Source organism: Anopheles bellator, chromosome 2 (genome assembly GCF_943735745.2).
Source record: "Anopheles bellator chromosome 2, idAnoBellAS_SP24_06.2, whole genome shotgun sequence".
Lineage (NCBI taxonomy): Eukaryota > Metazoa > Arthropoda > Insecta > Diptera > Culicidae > Anopheles > Anopheles bellator.
The window spans coordinates 15,907,396-15,923,243 of NC_071286.1; the positions used below are offsets into that span (position 1 = coordinate 15,907,396).

At 48.8% G+C, this 15,848-nt stretch overlaps 5 protein-coding genes across 8 annotated transcripts; 3 read left to right on the forward strand and 2 right to left on the reverse strand.

Annotated features, from left to right (window-relative positions):
* Nucleotides 1-570: 570 nt before the first annotated feature.
* On the forward strand, nucleotides 571-6,269 carry LOC131208232 (hormone-sensitive lipase). Its single transcript, XM_058200885.1, has 6 exons — nucleotides 571-2,816; nucleotides 3,533-3,810; nucleotides 3,888-4,025; nucleotides 4,088-4,325; nucleotides 4,393-4,518; nucleotides 4,582-6,269. Exons 1-6 carry the CDS (start codon nucleotides 1,077-1,079, stop codon nucleotides 4,693-4,695), a joined length of 2,634 nt encoding a protein of 877 aa, XP_058056868.1. The 5' UTR covers nucleotides 571-1,076; the 3' UTR covers nucleotides 4,696-6,269.
* A 227-nt stretch (nucleotides 6,270-6,496) lies between these two features.
* Nucleotides 6,497-8,117, reverse strand: LOC131208635 (probable N-acetyltransferase san). The gene is made up of 2 exons (XM_058201440.1): nucleotides 7,943-8,117; nucleotides 6,497-7,824 (listed from the first exon to the last, which is right to left on the reverse strand). Exons 1-2 carry the CDS (start codon nucleotides 7,948-7,950, stop codon nucleotides 7,110-7,112), a joined length of 723 nt encoding a protein of 240 aa, XP_058057423.1. The 5' UTR covers nucleotides 7,951-8,117; the 3' UTR covers nucleotides 6,497-7,109.
* A 234-nt stretch (nucleotides 8,118-8,351) lies between these two features.
* LOC131212015 (serine incorporator 1) lies at nucleotides 8,352-10,890 on the forward strand. 3 transcript variants are annotated; one of them, XM_058205731.1, is made up of 4 exons: nucleotides 8,352-8,551; nucleotides 8,844-9,853; nucleotides 10,143-10,289; nucleotides 10,356-10,890. In XM_058205731.1, the coding sequence occupies exons 1-4, from the start codon at nucleotides 8,516-8,518 to the stop codon at nucleotides 10,492-10,494; spliced, it is 1,332 nt and encodes a 443-aa protein (XP_058061714.1). In that variant the 5' UTR covers nucleotides 8,352-8,515; the 3' UTR covers nucleotides 10,495-10,890. The 3 variants fall into 3 exon arrangements, with proteins under 3 accessions (XP_058061714.1, XP_058061711.1, XP_058061713.1); XM_058205728.1 differs by having other exon boundaries at nucleotides 8,353-8,551; nucleotides 8,844-9,858; nucleotides 10,124-10,289; XM_058205730.1 differs by having other exon boundaries at nucleotides 8,353-8,551; nucleotides 8,844-9,858; nucleotides 10,133-10,289.
* Nucleotides 10,718-12,713, reverse strand: LOC131212014 (probable glutamate--tRNA ligase, mitochondrial). Of its 2 annotated transcripts, none has more exons than XM_058205727.1 (3): nucleotides 12,498-12,713; nucleotides 11,254-12,438; nucleotides 10,718-11,189 (listed from the first exon to the last, which is right to left on the reverse strand). In XM_058205727.1, the coding sequence occupies exons 1-3, from the start codon at nucleotides 12,691-12,693 to the stop codon at nucleotides 10,948-10,950; spliced, it is 1,623 nt and encodes a 540-aa protein (XP_058061710.1). In that variant the 5' UTR covers nucleotides 12,694-12,713; the 3' UTR covers nucleotides 10,718-10,947. The 2 variants fall into 2 exon arrangements, with proteins under 2 accessions (XP_058061710.1, XP_058061709.1); XM_058205726.1 differs by having other exon boundaries at nucleotides 10,718-11,198.
* Nucleotides 12,714-13,058: 345 nt separating this feature from the next.
* Nucleotides 13,059-15,245, forward strand: LOC131209327 (adenosine 3'-phospho 5'-phosphosulfate transporter 1). The gene is made up of 2 exons (XM_058202371.1): nucleotides 13,059-13,363; nucleotides 13,441-15,245. The coding sequence occupies exons 1-2, from the start codon at nucleotides 13,332-13,334 to the stop codon at nucleotides 14,828-14,830; spliced, it is 1,422 nt and encodes a 473-aa protein (XP_058058354.1). The 5' UTR covers nucleotides 13,059-13,331; the 3' UTR covers nucleotides 14,831-15,245.
* The last annotated feature ends 603 nt before the right edge of the window (nucleotides 15,246-15,848 follow it).

Genomic DNA, 15,848 nt, shown 5'->3' on the forward strand with positions numbered 1-15,848 from the left:
AGAAAAACATAGAACATAGAACAAAGAACATTGAATTTTGAATAGTTTGTATGGAAAAAATAATTTTGTTAATATGGGAAAAAAATTGAATGTGAATGGGAAATTAATTTCATTTATCTAATTGTTTTGTTAAATAATTTTATTGTTTACTTTCGTTCAATAATTCTTTCGTTAAATACTTGTTTCGTCAAAAAACCGTTTCGTTCAATAGAAGCTGTCAAAGTTCTGTCAAAAGTGGTTGAATGGTGAAGTTGGCGGAAGGGAAGGGTTTGTGGTGTTTTGCTTATCAATTTTCATGCTTTCCCTTCGATTTCACTTTTTCAACAGCGCCCGACACATTTGCACGGCATCTTGAGCATCGTGCTTTGCCTTCCGTCCCATAGTTTTGAACTTCCGGCAACGTTCGTGAAGCGTCTTTTTTTTTTGCTGGATTCTCGGATTCCATCCCTGTTGTGTTGACCATCAGCAAGTAGACTGTGAAAACCACTTTCGCCCCCTGCTCACGGCTCACAGGTGCTTAAAGGTCCATTCTGGTGCACGAAGAACTGCTGAACCCAAAAGCCGAACCAAACGACGGCGAAGAAATCGGCGCAAGAAAAAACGGCGTAAAAACAAGGTCGAGCCGCGCGTTTCACATCTAACGGGCCGTGTCTCGTGAGCATCGAAGTGGAAAACGTGATATCGACCCGCCGCGCGGGTTGTCTCGTGAGTGTACGTGTGTGTTTCACGAAGGGCCTTAGCTTTCTCCGTTTCACGTTGCACGATCCACGTCACCGGATACGGCCAGAGGAGGTCATTAGCGGTCTGGCGAACTGGCGCGGCACGTTGAATCACATTAATCATCGGTCCAAAGTCCATCAGAAGCGGAACTGTGAACTGGATGACCCATCGTCGTACGACGAGCCGATAATGATAAGCGACCAGTCACCGACAAGCCGCCTTACGTACTGCGCCTGAGGTAATCTCTTTGGTTGGGCATTCGCACGCAGCTCGCAGACGAAGCCACATCTCACGAAGCTAGCCGGCTGTACGGGGGTCTATCAATTTCATCAGAACGACGCTAACTAGCCGAAAGAATGGACCAAAGCGCAACGACCAGTAACGGTGGCTACGAGGAGCTACAACAGGAACAGCAACAGCAGCGGTTGATGTTGTTCGACTCGCTGATTGAACTTTGCCGCAACAACATAAGCTTCTTCGAGAGCGACGAAACGGAGACCGGATTGCGGTTGCACGGGGCGTTCGTCGGGCTTATCGATCACATTGAGATGGCCAAACCGTTGGTGCGGATGGTGCACGGTTTCATGCACGAGTACGATTTCGACCCGAGCGTACCGGGGAATGGATTCCGGAGCTTTCTGTACGTGGTCGAGTGCTGCGTCTCGACGGCCCTGAAGCTGACCCGCTACGTTATGGAGAACCGGAGCACGATCCTGTTCCGCAAGGCGGTCTACGTGAAGGAAGTGGAAGCGTACAACCATCTGATGGCCAGTCTGTGTACCTGCCTGCAACACACGCAGACGCTGCGCGAGTGGACTCGCGACTCTGGCGACCTGTTCCCGGACGAGTCCCACTCGGTCGAGGAGCTATTCGCGACGGGAGGAATCATCAACCAGTACTGCTTCTACGGTCGGTGTCTGGGTTTTCAGTTTTGTGACTCCATCAAACCGTTGCTAAAGTTCATCTCGATCGGTATGGCCGGCTTTTCGGAGGGCTACTACTCGGAGGGGGGCCGACTGTCCAAGGCCACCAGCCTGATGTACACGAGCACAAAGTACATGCTCGATCCGGAGCTGCGCGCCCGGCGGATCGTCAACATCTCACAAAACTCGAACGTAGACTTTTGCAAAGCGTTTTGGTTTCTGGCCGAATCGGAGATGATGCACTCGCTACCATCGTTCGTGGGGTTCAAAGTGAAGGTGAACCGAGTGATAACGATCCCGCCGGAACCGATTCAGTTGCCTCGACAGGCGCCGACGGACAACGCGCCGACCGAAACCGTTTTCGTGGACATCCCCATTCCGAAGAGTCACGGTGGGGCGGCACCGATCAAGGCTCGGCTCATATCGGCCGTTAAGCGGAAGGGAATGATTGGCGAGCGGAGTAACTCCCAGCGTAGCACCATCCACCCGGCGAGCCGTGGAATGGTATTCCACTGCCATGGTGGAGGATTTGTGGCGCAAAGCTCGAAATCGCACGAATCGTATCTGCGCGAGTGGGCCGTCACGTTAAACGTACCGATCCTTTCGATCGACTACAGCCTCGCGCCGGAAGCACCGTTTCCGCGGGCACTGGAGGAAGTGTTCTACGCGTACTGCTGGGCCTTGCGGAACTGCGAACTGCTTGGAACGACCGGTGAGCGAATCATCTTGGCGGGCGATTCGGCCGGGGCCAACTTGAATCTGGGCTGTGCAATGAAGGCGATTGAGCTGGGAGTCCGTCGACCGGACGGAATATTCATCGCTTACTGTCCGGTGCTGATCAGCTTCGTGCCGAGTCCGGCCCGGATGCTGTGCCTGATGGATCCACTGCTCCCGTTCGGGTTTATGATGCGCTGTCTGAAGGCTTACGCTTGTCCGAGTCGAGAAGTGTTAGAAGAGAATCGGAAACGCCATGAACAGCGGCTGGCGATCGTCAATGCGGGCTTGCAGATGCGTAACAACAACGTTGTCGGAGGTTCGGGAGCCACGGCAACCAGGGTTGCTGGTGGTGGACAGGGCGAGCAGGACGATAACGGAAACAGAACACCGGATCGATCGGATTCGGGCGATGATAATTCAATGTGGGAACATCTGAACAGCGTCAACACGGTTCAGGTGAGTCTTCTAAGGGAACAAGACGGTTTGAAATTGACCGCACAACGGAACTTGCTCTTCAAAAATTGGTCGATCACCTCGTCCCCATAGTACTATGACCAATATTGTCTATCGAGTGATGACTACGACTTTTCGTTTCTTTTTAAAATTGTTGCATAAGAAAGATTTTTGAACTTTGCGACAAAACAGTGATTCAGCATGGCCTTTGCTGGCACTTTGGTCTGTCCATGTTCTCCGCAATTCATCCTGATAACTGGCACAAGAAGTGTTGATTTGCTTTTGGAAAACTCGTTTGCTTGAATATTTTTGGAAAATTATCTAAAAGTTTTTTGAACCTCAGCTGTGGTCGTCGGTGGTAGATATTGACTATTCCGTTGCTAAGGGAACTGAATTTTATGCAAATTATTCTCCAACATGTAGTGGTGTTATGTACTCTTTAAAATCGATAACGTCTTTTCCACTTTGCAACAGATCCGGAACCGGAACCGGATCTCACCTTGTAGCGGGGCAATTTGGCGCTATTTTGGGTTCGCAACGTACGTCTTTTTTGGACGGCAACAATCAATAATCAGTCCAAAGTACGGTTTGGATGATGTAACGTTAAGTACCTTCGGTTGAGCACATCCGTCAGGGGAGAACCGTCTCTCGTGTTATCGCCATAGATAGGAGGTGCCTACAGTTTTTTTTTTGCTGTTTTTCGTTTCGTTGTCCTGAAGCTCCAGAACCAGCATCTTAGCCCCGTGAGCGATACCGCCAGCGACACGCTCGCGCTCAAGAGCCAGTCGCTCGGGAACACCATCGACATCATCAGTCCAGACGAGAGCAACACGATCACATCCCTGGAAGAGGATTCACAGCCGATAACGCTACAACAGGTCAACCTTAACACCGAGCGAAGCAACATTACCGTTGTTGACGATCTCGACATGGACATGCCGAGCGATATCAGCTCGGAGCAGAACACGAATCAGTATGTTTCCGATTTTATCGAAAGGTACGTGTGCGGCTCGACTTTCCCTTTACCGACATTCGTATCGTACGTAAATAATACTTGTACCCCTGGTTTATTAGATATGTACTTGACACGACCACTAATGCTGCGGGTGAGATTGAACCCATCCTTCGACCGGTTTCACGTTCGCAATCGGAAGAGAACATCGTGCTCGACATCGGCCGAGAAGCAATAAGCGTACAGAATCTACAAGAACGGTAATCCGTGAACAATGCCGTGTTGAGTCCGTATTTTTACATCGCATTTTCAATTTGCACAGTGTCACCAGTGCAGCGAGTAACTTCGTGAGCAAAGTGTCCAGCACCCTCAACAGCCTAACCGCCTCGAAACCGATCACGATCGGCGCTGCGCAGGGTGAGCTGCAGAGCAATCTTGATGCACTGATCGCTCGCAGCCCGTCGGATGAGTTCATCTTTCACGTACCGAAGGATTCCCATCTATCGCCGTACTGGGCCTCCGACGATGTTTTGAGTCAATTTCCTCCAACCAAAATTTTAGTAAGTATTTCCGACCAGCCTCGGGGAGTGGTAACGTAATATTGTCATTAATTACATCGCGTTACAGACCGTCGTACTGGACCCGTGTCTAGACGATTGTGTGATGTTTGCTAAAAGACTGAAAAGCTTGAACCGATCCGTTTCCCTCGACATTCTGCCGGGGCTACCGCACGGATTTCTCAATTTCGCCACCGTGAGTAGTGTCTTTACCGAGAGTAGTGTCTAGTCGGTGCTAATTCCTCTTCCTTTACGACAGATTTCCAAAGAAGCGCACGAAGGATCGAAGCAGTGCGTCCAGCGCATTGCCGAGCTACTCGAAATTTCGGCCACGGCCGGCGATGATACGGGCCCGAAGCAGGGATGTTGTTAGCGATTTTGTCGCTGATGTTGTCGTGCGAACCCTAGCCGGCAACAGCATGGATCGAGTTACTAAACTTACCAAAACTCCCGTATGCGCTTTACCACTGATGCTGATTATACATGCCGTGCACGCGCCGCACGCCGACCGTTGTTTCTAGGACGTAAGCTTAGTTCATACGAATTCATTGCATCGCAATGCAAGCAAAACATTTCCACTAACTTACCCTCAAAAGCTCAAGCGAGGCTACCGGCAAAATCTACTACGAACACATTGTTTAACAGTTTCGTCCATGCCCGTAGCATTTGCACTGTTTAGCAGTGCGCTTCGGAAACAATTTGGACCCAAAATGCAAACAAAACAATAGACCGTAGGTAGCCGAACAAACAAATAACGTCTGACGTCCTTTAGAGTGCAGCAACCAATTGGCCTTTTCCCCTAGCATTGTTTTTTACTGCGATGCGGCTTTATTATTCGCGCGGCCAGGCCCAGAGCCCTGGCCCCGGAGCATATACACCAATAAACTACTAGGAACGTAACTAGGTATCCGTATGTTAAGGCGGGCGCCTCTTCTGCTCCGCTTCTAAGCTAAAGCACGGTGCGAAGTCATGGCAACCACCGCTACACACTCTTAGTGCTAAGCTTTCGATCGGACGGGCACCCTTTGGTGGCCAGCGTTCACCGTCCCGTATTATTTTGCCGTTTGCTGATTGGTGGTATGTTTTACCGCAATGTAGAACACTGATAAATCTCGGTAATCGGGAGAGGAATCGGCACGTTACATGGTTGTTACCTTTTTGTTACTTTGGTGCCAGCGCGCTCAATCTGTGAAAATCTAAACTCAGCGGTAGCCTTTTACCGTTTTACTAACAATTGATTTTTCTTTTACAAAGGTTAGAGTATTTAGGTAAACCAGAGCTGATATTATTTACACATTTTACTATATCGCTTTCATTGATTGGGGCCATTATTGGTCCGACGATGTTTCGATAATACAATCTCTTCATCAAAAGAATGTCAAATACGGAGGAAGTAGAAGTATTTTTTTAAATATGTGATTTATGAATCCACATAGTTTATTGATCATGAACGTTTATGAAAACAAAAAAACCGAAACATTAATGTGCAACAATCAGTCGTTTCGTGGACAAGCTTTATTTACACACTCAATCACATTTTCGTCTTTACGGTAAGAGTTGATGGAATTACGAAAAGTACTGAAAAATTGTGCTCGATTTATGTGGTTTTGTTCTTATACTGTGCGTTTGTGACGTAAAAAGCAGCTGATTAGGATTAATAAGAACCGGATGGAGGCAAGTGAACCAAAAATTCCGCATGTTGACGAAAAGTACCTAAACTTTTGTGAGATGTTATACATATATTTTCTCAATGGAACGTTACGGTTGATTCCAACAAAAAAACGATTAAATTTAAGAGTGCATAATATATAAAAAATACATTTTCAATGTAATAATCATTTGGATGAAACCTACTGTGAACTGTGAGGACTGAGCGTGTGGCAAGGACCTGTTGAGAGCCACACATAACCAGGCTGAGAGTGACGCAGGAGTGAGACAAACAAAGAAACTACGTCTACTTGTAATTGATGAATTCTAAGAATAAAACCTTATTGCATTGGAAGAACAGAGCTATTTTCGATCATCCGTCGACTTCCATCGTATCCTGAAAATCGTTCCTTTCAATCGTGTGTCGGTCGAGCTGGTCTTTGACCCCAGATCTATAAGTGGCATTTAACCGAGTTCTTGTTAACTGTTGAAAAACTAAGGATTGTAAGTGTAATAAGGGACACGGCTTTACTTTATTCGTCCTAAGATATATGTGTGTTTATTCGCTTTATGGTAATTACTCTCCATGGCTTGTCGCGACTTCCCATTTACAAACTTGCACCACATCAAAAACAACGAAAACGAACGACAAAGAAGTGTTGACACTAATGAAGAGACCCAGAAGCAAGCTCCACTGTCCGTGCGGGGTAGTTGATCTATTGGCAGCGTTGTGTGAATCGACGAAACGGAGGCAGCCGGCATCATGACTTGCTTCAAAACCGAACGGATCACGTGCTTATTCAGCGCGAAGTTAGGATGCTTATTTTTAAAACCGTCCACTTCGGGCCATCGACAAACTGCTTGTTGTTGGAAGCAGAACATGGTGAAAATAATTTAACAAACATAATGATTCCGCTAAACACAGCAACACACGGGCGACAACGAGTGGCGAACGGAAGTAGGACCGTTTTTGGTGTGCCCGCCGGCAGCAACACTTCACCGCCCAACATACAATCGTTACGTCTAATTGCTGCACCACACACAAGGGGTACGATAATGTCCGGTTTTCGGTGCTCACTGGTGTCCTTTCCCGTGGGTACGAGGACGTGCTTCTTGGGACGCGGTCTGCTGGTCGTGGACTTATCGATTTTTCTCCGGTGCGGGCGGTGTTTGTTGCGAGGTCGAGTTCTGGATGCTCGAGTGATTGTTGTGCACATTGGCGTTTGCTGCAGCCTCGGCCCGGTCAGCCCCCCGGGCCGCTTCTTCCGCCTCTCCATTGCCCGCCACCTGGTCGTGCTGTTCCGCGTGCTGATTTGCTGGCGATGCTGAGTGACTGGCGGCCGCCGCGGTCGCCGCAGCCGCCTTCTTCGTCAGCGTCTTCTGCAGCACGTGCGCGTCGGCCGGTTCGATACGTTTGTAGTAGTGCTGCTTGGTTTCCACGATCTCGAACCCGAAGCGCTTGTAGAACTCGATCGCCCCCTTGTTGTCGACTTTCACGTGCAGAAAGATGCTGTCGAAGTTACCGTCGCGCTCGACACAGTTGAGGATGTGCTGTACCATGACGGTGCCGATGCCGAGCCGCCGGTAAGGATAGAGGCATCCGAGGGTCATAATGTACAGCCGGCGCATATTCTCGGAGCTATCGATCCGCGAGCAAACCGCTCCAACGACCACATCATTGTAGTAGGCAAGTTTCGCTAGTTCTCCCGACTCCAGTACGTCGAGGTAGAACTTGTCGTTGTAGGATACCGGCAGGACCACGGTGTTGATCTTTTTCAGCTGCTTCAGGTTGTGATGCGTCACGTCGCCCAGCTCGATGCTAGCTCGGCCAGGGGCTTTCGCCTCGGCAATTAGTCTGGTAGAGTAAGAACAGAGCCCCACAGGTTGAGGTTAGAAACGATCGCACGGAACCGACGGGGGAGCAATAGCACGATCCAAATCGAATTGGACAGGATTTGGAATCACCTACTCACCGGGTCATAGTAAATAACAAGAAAGAATGCACGACCGAAAAACGTTCGGTGTCGCGTGTGAAACTATCGCAATTTGGTGCCAATAAACTCGGAACGGTGCGATATTTGGGCGCTCCGGAGCTCGACCTCTTTTTTTGTGATTCTGACTTTTCTGACAACGGCGATTTGACGTTCATGCAGGGCTGCATCGAAGGACTATTTGGAAGTGATCAAAGTTAAATCTGTGAAATAACATTGAAGCTATCCGCAATTTAAAAATAGGATTTTTTTTATTTTTGTAACCACGGGACAATGTCCTGGTTTGAATTAATTGAAGAACGATGAAAAATTGTGCACTTAAGTGTAGGAATGTTTCCAGGAGTTTGTGTTCGACCCTGCCGTTTGTGAGCTTATTTCACGCACCATGAAGTCTTTGTTGTCGCAAGTTGTCAGGAGCAGAAGACGTATCTTCTGTTTGTTTCGTAAAGCAAAAAACAGTCGCAATTGCGGAAAAAGCTAAATTTTCCCTTCGTTTAATATTTGTTCGCAAAGAAACAGTGCTCATCTAATAACTCCGACTATCGTGCAGCGAAAATGGGAGCAGTCTTGGGTCTGGTATCGGCGGCCAATGTAAGTGAGGGGGGAAGTGAAACGCACAGAAGAGATTTTTCGTTATTGATTTTTGTCCTTGATGAAACAAGTCCGTAGAAGCGAAGTGCGAAAAAGTGAATAATCTCCATGACGTTGGGGAAAAAAACGCCAGATGAAAGTAGTACTCGTCGGTAATTAGATTAGCACAAGCTGCTTTGCTGATAGATGGGACCCTTTCGACGCGGATTGACGATGGCTTGGCCGCGAATACGAATGGCGACAGAGTTTATTACTTTTGTAAATATCCCATTATTTACTTTTCTCCGTCTAGCTGGCTTGCTGTTGCACGGGTACGGCGTGCTCTTTGTGTTGCTCGCTATGCCCTTCGTCGCTGAAGTCGAACTCAACGGCCACCCGTTTCATGTACGCTCTGATGTTGGTCCTCGGTGCGATCGTGGGGGCCATCATGCTAGCACCCGGGCTTCAAGATCTACTGAAGAAGGTGCCGTTCTGTGCGAACTCCACTTCATCCGCGTCGCACATTATACCGAGCGGTGAAACGATCGATTGTAGCTCGGCCGTCGGTTACCTGGCTGTGTACCGTATATGTTTTGCGCTCGTGTGCTTCTTTGCCCTCTGGGCGGTCATGATGCTGAACGTGCGCTCATCGAAGGACCCTCGAGCCGCGCTGCAGAACGGGTTCTGGGGTATCAAGTTTATGATCGTTGTCGGCATCGCGATCGGAGCGTTCTTCATCCCGGAGACGGGCTTCGGTCCGGCTTGGATGTGGGTTGGTTTGATCGGTGGTTTCGCGTTCATTCTGGTGCAGCTGGTGTACATAATCGACTTTGCCCACAATTGGGCCGACGCCTGGGTGAGCAACTACGAGGAGGAAGAGTCCCGTGGCTGGTTCGCGGCTCTCTGCTGTGCCACCGGCATCCAGTACGTACTCTCGCTGACCGGCGTGGTGCTGCTGTACGTTTACTTCACGCAATCGTCGAACTGCTCCCAGAATACTTTCTTCATTACGATCAACATGATCTTGTGTGTCGGCGTGAGCATCATGTCCATCTGGCCCAACGTCCAGGAGTTTCAGCCCCGCTCGGGACTGTTGCAAAGTTCGATGGTAACCCTGTACACGATTTATCTAACGTGGTCGGCCGTCGCCAACAATCCGGACCCGGAGTGTAATCCCGGCTTTCTCGGTATCATCGGTGAAAAGTCAAACCGGGTACACTTCGACAAAACGAGCATCATCGGCCTGGTGATCTGGTTGCTGTGCATTCTGTACTCGTCCATGCGTTCGGCTAGCAACGTTTCCCGGTTTTCCGACCCCGAAAAGCAAGGTAAGAAGGCCGCCGATTGTATGTTTTCTTTTCGTTTTCGCGCATCATCCGTCATCTGTTCAATTAACGTATCATTAATTTGGTGTTGGCACCGCTTTCCCTGTGTGACTATTAACAATTCTTCTATTTTCTATTTATTTCTGTACTCTAAAACTCTCTTTTTGGTACGCACTGTTGCCCCGTAACCCCGATTCTTTCACCGTGGGATGACGATGCCCGATGGTCTGTTTGGCGTTTGTGAATACTTTTTACTAATAAAATCAAGATCTTACAGCCACCCTCAGTGACGATGGTTCCGCTGGCCATGGCAGCAGCGGTAATGAGGTTCGTGACAACGAAGAAGAGGCCGTCGCTTATAACTGGTCCCTGTTTCACGTTGTGTTCATTACGGCCACCCTCTACGTAATGATGACCCTTACCAACTGGTATCAGTGAGTGTCTTCTAATCTTCTGATCCATGCGGACGTGGTAACAAGAATTCTTTCTCTTTGTTTCAGACCAAACTCTTCGCTGGACACTCTCAATGCAAACGCTGCGTCGATGTGGGTGAAGATCGTGTCCAGCTGGATGTGCATCGCCATCTACGGCTGGACACTGATCGCCCCAATGGTGCTCAGTGAACGTGAATTTAACTAGGAACCCCGCCACAGCGCACCATCGGCGGTGCTTTATTAATATCAGCTTCAATAATCTTTGCGATCTTGGAAATGGGATCCGAATTTTGTTTTCTTATTAATACAATGCATGTGATAAGCACGAACTTGTGAAGAAATAGAACGAAGGTCAGCGTTGGCTAAATATGGAACGAGTGAAATGTGGTTGCGAGGACGAGGACAGGAATCTTAATTGAATTACACTGAACAAACCACATCTTAAAGTTTATTTTGAAATGTCAACATCATTTCATCCTTTCAAGCTTGATGTTACATTGTCTAACTCGTCCGGTAGCAGTGCAGCTTTGTCTAACGTTGTGTATTATACAGCCAAAAATGTAAACAAAACACTTAAATAAATTCCACAGTTCAGTAGGAACGCTCCTTATGTCTCGATATTGCAGGCCGCTCGCTCGGAACGCCTGGTTGGGTTCGATCATTTTCGCTTTCCGGCGGCTAGCACAATCCGCTGCACGGTCTTTTCGCGACCCAAAATTTCCATCATTTCCGGTACCGACGGACCTTCCTGTAGTCCGCTCAGTCCCGTTCGGAGTGCTTTCATAAGCTGTTCAAATGCAAGATGGTTGCGCTCCGCAAATGCCTTGATGAAGCGGCTCAGCTCCGCTTTGCAGAAGTCCGGTACGTCGGTTTCGGTGGAGAGATTTTTGGCCAGCAGCGCTAAAATGTCTACAAAAGCACGCTTCAGAATCTCCGTTCGTCTACCAGCCAGTATTCTGCTTACCGGTGTCGATCAGCTTTTCTTTCGATGGCTTTGGCAGAACCCAAAGGAACGACAGTTTGCCTCGTACGAGATCGTTCAGTGAGTCGATCCGAGGTAGCGACCAGGTCAGCACTTCCCGCACATGCTCAGGATCGAGCTGCAGTTGTTTGGCTTGACTGGGAAATTCTTTCCGTACCATTTCCGTGAGTTCTCGCACGATTTGATCGGCTGCGGCACTGTCATTCTCTAGCTTGTACCGAATCTCGGCCCGATTGAAGTGTTTCAGCAGTTCCGGGTTCAGGCGACTAGAGTTTGCGTTGATTTTACTCAGATCAAAAAGCCGCACCAGATCCGGCAGCTGCGGTGCTTCAATTTCCAGCAGCTCGCGCCCAAAGCCACCACCACTCTGTGTGACGTAGTTTAATAGGGCTTGAGGAAACGTACCATTATTCCGATAATGCTCCAAGTGTACGTCTCCCTGCCGCTTGCTAAGCTTCGTCCCGTTCGGATTCATAATTAACGGCAGGTGGGCGTACTGGGGTGGTCTCCAGCCAAACGCGTGAAACAGTTGAATGTGCTTTGGGGTTGAAATCTGCCATTCCACACCGCGCAGCACGTGTGTGATGCGCATGTAGTGATCGTCGACCACATTGGCAAAGTGGTACGTTGGATAGCCGTCCGACTTGATAATCACCGGATCGCCCTCCTGTTGGGCGATAAAGTACACGATCTTGCCAAAGATGAGATCATTAAACTCGTCGCCCTTCGAGTGCAGCTGGAAGCGTATGCAGAATTTATCATTCTTCGCCAGACGCTCGGCAACCTGGCCGGGTGTTAGGTGGCGACACTTATTGTCGTATTTTGGAACTTGTCGCAAGCGTAGCGCCTCCTTTCGCAGCAGCTCCAAGCGCCGCTCGGTGCAGAAGCAGTAGTAAGCGCGCCCATCTTCCATCAACTTCTTCACCTCGCGCTTGTAGATGTCATAGCGCTGGCTTTGTGTGTACGGACCGTACGGGCCACCCTTGAAGGGATCTTCGTCCGGCTCGACGCCGGCCCATTTCAGATCGGCGTACAGCTTCTCTGTCGCACCCTTAACGAACCGCTCCCGGTCAGTGTCTTCGATGCGCAGCACAAACTGACCGCCGTGTGCTTTCGCATAGAGATAGTTGTACAATGCCGTCCGTAGACCACCGAGGTGCATTAATCCTGTGAAGTGATGTACACCGTTAGCTTTGTATGGTTTTGATTTTCGCGAAACGCCGTACCTGTGGGACTGGGTGCGAAACGTACCCGCACTGTTTGCGCATCTTGTTTCGGATCGCCGGAACTAGCCGGTGCAACGCCCGGTGACCGATGGTTACAGAACAAACGGAAACAGCTCGTGCCCGGCACAGTCCTCTGCGCCGAAAGTAGCCCCAACGGAAGGGCCGTTCTCAAAAGTGCACCAGACATTATGTTCATCTACTGGCTGAGCCTCACGGTCATGCCGTCGCGAATGACGAAACACTTTGTTTTGTTTTTCATCTGATTATTCGACATTTCGCAGGATCACAACAAACGTGTGTTTGTGTGCGTGGGAACGTTCCTTGGTGCAAAAATGTAGCTATTTTATATGTTTTTATCATGCAATTTTGATTTTCCTACATATTGGCCAACAAATCACAGGAAAAACTCGACAAAATTATAATAAAAAATAAGGAAATTATTCTAACAAATATTCACCGCAGCCATGTGATTGAACCCTGTCAGGACTGTCAAAAATCCCCGCAGCTGTTTCGTTGTCAATATTTTCAATGTCTGTCCACTCGAGCTTTGCGGGAAATCCGGTTCGAATCTGGTCGGTTCCTTTCCCCGCTTCGCTCTAATATGTTTTCGTACTGCAATTAAAATTTTCCCGTGGCGGCACAGTGGCGTTTTCCGTTGCCGGAAATATCCCAAGTGACATGTGCAACGCGGCCACGTGAAACGCGCCGTCACGCCGAAAGTGATCAAGTTTACGTGCGCAGGGAAAGAACGGGCTCTATTTGCTTTAAAAGGTGGCTGCGTGAAACAAAACGCCCCGTTGTTCTCGTTAGTTGCCTAGCTGCCGGCGGATCACCATGAGGAACTATGTGCCCGACATAATCATTTGGTATGTAGCGCGGTCCAGCAACATTCCGTTTGCACCGACGACCGTTTTATGAATAGTATTTTTTGGGTTCCTTTCAGCTTTATTGTAATCGTTACGATAACAATCGTACGATTAGTATCACACATTCTCCACGAATCACTGCACGATGGTCCAGAGGTGGCGGGGATTCCGTTGGAAGGGGTCGAACCAGAACCCGAACTCACGCTCAGCCAGCTGATCGATCGAACTTCGCACCAGTACTCGTGGCTGTTGCGACTGTCGATCAACCTGTTCGGCTATCTGTGCATCCTCCTCCCCGGCGTGTTGATCTACAAGTACACCAAACGCAGCAAATATCTCGAGCGCTCGGAGCGATCGCACCTTTCGTCGTTGGTGAAGTTTTGCTTCTCCGGTTCGGGCCCGGATGAACGGTCCCTCGACGGTGGCAGTCAGGCAAGTTCCAAAGGAGCGTCGAGCAAACGCACGACGGCACAGGAATGTGCGCTTCTGGCGTACTGTCTCGTCGGGCTGATGGGATCCTATCTGACGTGGGGTGTGCTGCAGGAGAAAATTATGACCCAAGAGTACGAGGGGCCGGCGAAGGGCAAGTCGCACTTCAAGGACTCTCAATTTCTGGTGTTTTCGAACCGTGTGCTCGGATTTATGATTACCGCCATTTACCTTGTGGCCAAACGGCAGTTCCGCCACCGTGCGCCACTCTACAAGTATTCGTTCGCGTCGTTTTCGAATATCATGAGCGCTTGGTTCCAGTACGAGGCGCTAAAGTTTGTCAACTTTCCCACACAAGTGCTGGCCAAGTCGTGCAAAATTATCCCGGTGATGATCATGGGAAAGATTATCTCACGTAATAAGTACGAGTTTTACGAGTATCTTACCGCGGTTATGATCTCCGTGGGTATGATCTTCTTCCTGACCGGTTCAACCGACGAGTCCAAGACCACGGCGATAACGACGATCACCGGTGTGCTGCTGCTAACGTTCTACATGATCTTCGATAGCTTCACGTCCAACTGGCAGGGCGAGCTGTTCAAGTCGTACTCGATGTCCTCCATTCAGATGATGTGTGGCGTGAATCTCTTCAGTACACTGTTCACTGGCGCATCCCTTGCGATGCAGGGTGGCTTCTACAGTTCGCTCGTGTTCGCGGTCGATCATCCGAAGTTTGTCATCGATTGCATTATCCTGTCGATCTCGTCCGCCATCGGTCAGCTGTTCATCTTCTACACGATCGCCACCTTCGGGGCCGTCGTGTTTACCATCATCATGACCCTCCGGCAGGCAATCGCCATCCTGCTCTCGTGTCTGATCTACCAGCATCGAATCTCCTTCCTCGGTGTGATCGGCGTACTGATCGTGTTTCTGGCGATCTTTCTGCGCGTTTACTGCAACCAGCGTCTGAAAGCGATCAAGCAACGCCACCAAACCGCCCAGAGCAGTAACTTAGTGAAGCCGCGCATCACCGTTTAGGTGCGCTGTTCGTAGACTTAAGCCAAGGCGACTTGCATTCCGCAATTGTAGCAAGTGACGCTCAGTTCGTAGGAAGTAGGATTCGTAGTGGCGAACATGCTTTTCGGCCGATTTTACCGATGGCAATCGATTTTAAGCTTACAAAGTGGGGCTGTTAACGCTTAGATATTTTATTTATGTACAGCGATTGTTAATGACGATAGTTTTGAGTTAGAATGTTGCAATCAATACAGTCCGTGGGCCCCGGTTGCACCCCAAAAGGCTTGCTGTAACCAAAAATTGGCGAAAACTGTGACTATGAAAACCGCCAAAGTTTGTAGGCAAAGGACAATGTTCAATAAAAGTATACAGTACTGAGAAGAATGAAGGAATAGAAATGATTGTTTCAAACAATGCTGCTTAATTAACGAGTGTCACTGCGCAAATAAATTTTATGTAGTTCATTAAACAAGTACAAAGCGAGCTATTGCCTTTATTTTATTTACTTACCGTTTTTTATTTTATACTTTAGATAACAATGAAACACAAACAATGTCAGGTATTGGTATTGGTAAAACCGCAATGTAGTTTTAAGTGTTAAAATTCAGTTTAATTACTTATTACGCTTTAAGGTGGGTCGAACGTATTCAGACGAAACACCTTTCTTTCATCTTGCTTCTTTAATAACAGCTTTTGTCTGTTCTCGCGACCAAAATAGGAATTTAGGTTGGCCCCGTGAAACGATGTATATTAAGAAATGCCCGTGCTTTCCAGAGAACTAACGACTTCTATAGTCACTGTGACCACATGACGACCGAAACCAAAATCGACTCCGCCACGGCAACAAAAGTATCCATCGGCAACCAAAGTACCCATTCCTTCGGCAACCGTTCAAACAAAATCACCATTAAAGCCGAGGGACACCACAACACCCGGTGCGGAGGCCGCATAACTGATTCCACGTGGCGCGAAAAAAGCACGGTTGGACAGCAGCGTCGACCCATTTTGTGGTCCGTTTTCAAACACGATTATCATACAT